Source organism: Manis pentadactyla, chromosome 9 (genome assembly GCF_030020395.1).
Source record: "Manis pentadactyla isolate mManPen7 chromosome 9, mManPen7.hap1, whole genome shotgun sequence".
Lineage (NCBI taxonomy): Eukaryota > Metazoa > Chordata > Mammalia > Pholidota > Manidae > Manis > Manis pentadactyla.
The window spans coordinates 86,956,858-86,963,058 of NC_080027.1; the positions used below are offsets into that span (position 1 = coordinate 86,956,858).

At 53.5% G+C, this 6,201-nt stretch overlaps 1 protein-coding gene across 1 annotated transcript; it reads left to right on the top strand.

The window, feature by feature from the left end:
* Positions 1-44: 44 nt before the first annotated feature.
* ZNF408 (zinc finger protein 408) lies at positions 45-5,970 on the top strand. Its single transcript, XM_036891857.2, is given in 10 exon segments — positions 45-412; positions 694-968; positions 1,143-1,204; positions 1,425-1,681; positions 2,642-2,976; positions 2,979-3,166; positions 3,168-3,349; positions 3,352-3,463; positions 3,465-3,704; positions 3,706-5,970. Coding segments are annotated over 10 exon segments (2,079 nt in total). The 5' UTR covers positions 45-363; the 3' UTR covers positions 4,085-5,970.
* The last annotated feature ends 231 nt before the right edge of the window (positions 5,971-6,201 follow it).

Below are 6,201 nucleotides of genomic sequence, written 5' to 3' on the forward strand. Positions count from 1 at the left end.
CCCGCCCACTTTCTGCACATGCCCTTCCTGGGCGGAGAGCATAACTGTCCGACTTGTTCTCCCCCAAAAGGAGGTGGCTGGAACTATTAGTTCCGCTTTCCCATATAGTGGATTCCCTGGTGACATCCGGAATCCGTTTCTTATTGTTCTCGGACAGAGTTTTGCCTCATCAAGTACTCCTAAACTCGCGGTCCTGTGCACTACTGAAGTTTGATTCTTAGGATTCTTTCCTGAGAGGAAATTTGGAAGTCAACGGCTGTCTCCGGAGGGAGCCGAGAAGGCGAAGGTCACTTCCGGCGGGGGGAGAGAAGTCTTTTGTTTTTGTTTTTGTTTTTGTTTTATTTTTTTTCTTCCTGATCCGGGATGGAGGTGGCGGAGGAATTGCCCTTGGAAGAGGGGATCCTGCAGTTCGGTGACCGATCGTTGATGTCTCCGACCCTCGGCCCTGGGCTAGACAGACCTAACGTTCTCTGGTAAATTCTCTTCCCTCGGCGCTTTTCCTCCCGAGACCGGGGTCCTGTTCCGTTGCCGTTAAGAGTCTTCGGGGGCTTTTTAAGAGGTCTCGAACACCGTAAGAGGCTACAGATTCCTCAGACTCCTGAGGCCTAGCTGGACCTGCGGTTTCCTCGCGCACCTCTCCCCACAGGACGATCTCTGGGACCGCTCGCTCACTGTCTTCCTATGTCCCTGCAGCCCGCGAGCCGCGTCTGGGCCTGGACTCGGGATGGAGACCTGGAGAAGGCTGTACTTAGAGCCTCAGAGACTCCCCGCCCGGGCCGACCCAAGCCGTCCTCGCTCTAAAGAGCCTCCCCCGGGGCTTGGCCCTTGGCCCCTCTCTCGCCGAGGAACAGCGCTTGGGGATCTGGTGTGTCGGGGAGCCCCTGCAGCCGGGACTGCTCTGGAGGCCGCTGGAAGAGAAGGCTGTCTCTGAGCAGAAGGGCAAAGGAACGAAACCACGGCAGGAGAAGGTATTGAGGGGATAGGGAGTCCCCTCTCCGTGATTGAAAGGCAGAACCAGAGACCATTAAATTTTCAGGGGCTTCATCCTAGATCTGTCACAGGAGAGGTTGTATCTAGTTTTTTTTTTTTTCCACCTTGGTCCCCTCAAACACATGGACTTTCTTTTTTTTTTTTTTTTTCAGGGCATGTCACCAGGTCCATGGGGAGATGTGTGTGCTTGTGAGCAGAGTTCAGGCTGGACAAGGTAGGTTACAGGAGAGTACTTAGTGAAGATGCTCCTTTAAGGCTTTCTGTTCTGACATGGGATGGAACCAGAAACTGACTAATTCCCCACCCACTGATCTTTTGTAGTGAGTGTTCCAGAGGCATGGGATCCTTTAGGACTCAGATTGCCCAGGAACTGGGGTTTTCAGGCAGGGCCTCTTGAAGAGGTCTCCTGAGCTAGCTCTTACTCTGCTTTCCAGTTTGGCGCAGCGGGGCAGAATGGAGAGTGAGGGAAACGTGGCCCCTGTGTGGAACAGTGAGAGACTCTACCTGCAGGTGTATCAAGTTGTACCGCCAGGCTTTGAGCTGCTACTGTGGCCCCAGCCTCCCTCTCAAGGTCCGAGCCCCACCCAGCCCAGGCTAGAAGAGGCAGCCACGGCTCTAGTGACAGAAGTAGAGTCCACTATACAACAGGAAGTGGCCTCCCCTCGGGAAGATGCAGCAGAACCTTGGACAGGTATGTGTCACATAAATGCTGGCTTCCCAGATTAACATCAAAACAACCTATTGATGAGACAAAGCAAAGCTTATGGCTCAGGAAGGTAAGAGAGAATACTACAGAGTCTTGGCAGCTTTTCTGAGGGGTAAGGACAAAGCCTGGCTATTTAGTGAAATCTTGAAGTCTTGTATAAAGTGGATCTTTCAGTGTGGGATGGGAGTGGGGCTTGATTAGGATTGGGCAAGGATCATGACATAATAGTTTAGGATTTGTGAACACAGCAAGGCTAGAATTTTCAGGCAAGAGTGTTGTTCAAAGAGTCTTGGGGCATAAACTATCATTTGATGCTTTCTATTGAAGAGTGATGGAAGGATCATGACATCATAGTTTAGGATTTGTGGACACAGCAAGGCTAGAATTTTCAGGCAAGAGTGTTGTTCAAAGAGTCTTGGGGCATAAACTATCATTTGATGCTTTCTATTGAAGAGTGATGGGTCTTTTCCTTAAAATGAACAATACAGATATTGGTAACTTTTATGTTTCTGTGTAAGTTTCCTGAAATAGTAGGGTCATACTGATAAAGACAGCAAGCTATTGATAAGGTTTCCAGTTTCTTATGTTTCTTCTGTCTGGGGTGGGGATTGGGTTCCTTTATTCTCAAATGAGCTGAAGTGAGGAAATGATCTCAACTCACCCTAAGTGTGTACCAGTTGAGGGGAATAGGGGACTCTGGGATGGCCTCCTTCTAGGGATTATCCTGATGTCTTGGACACTCTGGTTCTTAGGAGTGCTTCCTCAGGAGGCACCTGAGATTAGACAGAAAGATAATCAAAGTCTGTGGCTCATGCTCCAGGGAAAAGATGAGTGTCATTGCTCCCACTGAAGTTCAGGGACTGAGTCATTCCTGCAATTTCCTGATGACACCTGCATTACCACCTGCTCCAATCTCTAACCCCAGCACCCATGCTTGCATTGCAGATCCTGGTCACCAGTCACCCTGCACCATGCAGGCAGAGCATATGATGAGCTCTGGACCTAAGCCCCACACCCAGGACCAACTTTCTAGGGAGAGCCAACCACTTGGCCCATTGCCTCAGGTTGGCAGTGTGGACAAAGAAGACCTACCCCAGACACATATGCCACCTGAACCTCAAAGCAGCTCCACTACCCAGCAGGACCTGGAGAGCAGTGAGGCCAGTTCCTTATCTTCTGCCAGCACTCCCCAGCTGCGTGCTTACCTGGTCAAGAAGTCATGTAGCCCCCGTGATCAATGCCTATCCAGAGCAAAGACCTCAGCACCCGGGCCCACCAGGCTGGTGAGCAGCTGCACCCTGGCCTCCCTGCATGCTTGCAGAGCTCTCCTGGCCCAGCAAAAAGAGCCCCAAAACAGGGGCGATGGTACTGGTGTGGGGAGTGTAGCAAGGCCTTCTTGCAGCTATGCCACTTGAAGAAGCACGCATTTGTAAACACAGGCCACAAGCCCTTCCTTTGCACTGAGTGTGGCAAAAGCCCACATGCTGGGACACTGTGGAGTGCGGCCCTTCCCCTGCCTGCAGTGCGACAGGGACTACAGCACCCGGCGAGACCTTAGAGAGCACCAGGTGGTACATTCAGGTGCTCGGCCCTTTACCTGTGACCAGTGTGGCAAGGCCTTTGCTCGTCGGCCCTCTCTGCGACTGCACCGCAAGCTGCCCCTGCCCCATGCCTGTGCCCTGTGTGTGGGCGGCTCCTGGCGAACCAGGGCTCCCTGCGGAACCACATGCGGCTGCACACAGGGGAGAAGCCCTTCCTGTGCCCACACTGGCTGGGCATTCTGCCAGCGGGGCAGCCTGCATGGGCACTTGAGGCTGCATATGGGGGAGTGCCCTTACCACTGCCCACACTGTGCTGACGCCTTTCCCCAGCTGCCTGAACTGCGGCGCCACCTCATCTCCCATACTGGGAAGGCCCACTTGTGCCCTGTGTGTGGGAAGGCCCTTTGAGACCCACACACGCTGCGTGCTCATGAGCGCCTGCACTCATGCAAGAGGCCCTTCCTGTGCCTACACACTGGCTACCAAGCTCCGGCGCCACCTCAAATCCCACCAGGCTGACAAGCCCTACCACTGCCCCACCTGTGGCATGGGCTACAGCCTCGCCCAGAGCCTGAAGCAACACCAGCTCAGTCACCAGCCTGGGGCACCCTCCTGTGGGCCACCCGCCACTGCTGAGCCCACTGTGGTGCTACTGCAGACAGCGTCAGAACTGCCAGGCACTGGCTCCCTGGCCCGGGACGCCTTCCAGGTCACCATTTCCGAGCACTAGGACAAGTGCTTTGTGCTGCCTGAGGAGCCAGGCCCCGCCCCCCACCTGGTGCTCCTCCATAAGGACACAGGCTTTAGTACCTGGGCAGAGGTGGTGGAGGTGGAGATGGGCACCTGACAGCCTCGCCTTTCCTGGAAGAGTTCTATGTGAAGACAAGTGTTCTCCAGTTGTCAAGTGTATGCATCTTTCTCGTATGGCACCCGATAGAGATCAGTCTACTGTGAGAAGCAGGTCATGGTCTCCCTCCTGCTTGTGGACTGTCAGATTGTTTCCCATGACTCAGGTAAACCTAGGCCTCAGATCTTACTGAACTTCAAGTAGAGCTTGTTCTGTCTCCATCCCCAGGACTCAGATGCTGCTTGATCAGACGCCGGGGGCAGGAAATCCAGACAGCAAGTGTGAGACAGCCGGCAACAGCTCACATGTGTCTGTCCCCAGGCTGTGGGTCATTGTAGCTGCAGTTCTCCCCACCTGCGTGCTGTGAATTTGCTTGTTCTGTACTGCAGGACACCTGGCTCCTTGGAGGTGGCTGGGTCTGCACCAGTCTGTGTACCTGCGCAAGGTCAGCCCCGTTTAGGGAAAGAGGAGTGTGATTTGTATTACTTGTGGACCTGGGCTGCCCTAGGTGTGGTGGGGCACAGCCATGAGCAAGATGGGCAGTGCCCTTCACAGAGCTCATGGTCTGCTAGGTCCAGAAAGCACGGGGTGGGAGCCCCAAGAGGCACACACCACTGCATGCTGGGTGGGACAGTCCAGCTTAGCCTGGGGCATCAGGGAAGGCATCCCCGAGGAATAGTTGATGATAAACACTCAGCCCTTATTGTGGACTTCATGTGAGATTATTTATATAACCCTCATAGCAATCCTGTGAGGTAGGTAGATTTTTCTTATTTAACAGATGAGGAAACTGAGGAACAGGATACTTTAGGTATCCTGCCCATGGTGACAAAACTAGGTGGGTGGCAGAGCTGAGATTCAGGCCCACACAGTCTGGCACTGGAGTAGGGCTCTTATCCTCGGCCCTCTGCCATCTTGCATCTCAGCTGCCACCTGATGGGTGGATGGACACGTAAGGGCGCAGGCAGGTGGGGGTGCTTGATGCTGCATGTGAAACGGCCCTGTGGTGAGAGCAGTGTGGCTGGAGTAACAGGGTGAGAGGCAGGGCCAGGGGATAGACCTTGCTTCAGGAGTTTGGACTTTTCTTCTCAGAACATTAAGGAGCTCTTTGAAGAGTTTTGAGCAGGAGAATGACATGATCAGCTTTGTGTTTGAGAGGCCACTGGAGGGTTTGGCAGGTGAAGTACAGTTGTGGGCAATAGCCTCCTGGCTGCTGAGGTGGCTGGGACTGGGGTGGTAGCCGTGGAAATGCAGAGAAACGGAATCATTCATCCAACTGGTATTTATCAAGCACTCTTAATGATAGTTTTAGGGAGCCAGCAGTAATGACAGTTTCTGCTCTCATGTAGTTGTGGTCTGGTGTGGCAAGACAGTGAACACATACATGTGAGCTGAGGAAAGCATTGTGGGGGAGAGGTTAAAATGAGAAGGGTGGTCAGGGAAGGCCTCTCATAACGTGACACAAGCAGAGACCTGCACTTCAGGGAGGAGTGAGCCCAGCCGATTTCTGCAGAAGGAGCTGGGTTCCAGGCAGAGCAAATGGTACTTGCAAAGCCCAGTGAGTTCCAGCAAGAGCAAGGAGCAGAGCAGCCACAGAGGGCCTGGTGGGGGTTGAGGGCAGGTGCATTGGTGCCGAGGGAAGGAGTTTGGGTGGATGTGTACTCTGGGAGGAGAAAATGACAATCCAAAGACCGAGTGAGTCACAGAGAGAAAGCTGATGCCTAGTTTCTGACTTAGCAAAATTAGGATTTGGGCTGGGAATGGGTTGAGTTTGGAGTGCCTGTGGGAGAGATCTCAAGCAGTCAGAAGGCACAGCTTGGGGAGAAAAGCCTTGCTTAGAGGGAGAATCAGGGAGACTCGGGGTCTCTGAACCTGGGGGAGGCCAAGTGAGCAGAGGGGAGGAGGCCAGGACCAAGACCCAGGAGCCCAGCCCTCCAGGTTCAGTGAGAGAGGGACAGCGCGGAAGGCTCCTTAGGAGATACTAAATAACCATCCAACAAAATAGGAAAACTTGCAGAATATGTCACAGAAACTGGTGGAGGAACGTTTCAATAAGGAAGGTGAGGGCAGCAGTGGCCATTGCTGTTGAGAGGATTGACATTTGGAGAAGTCACTGG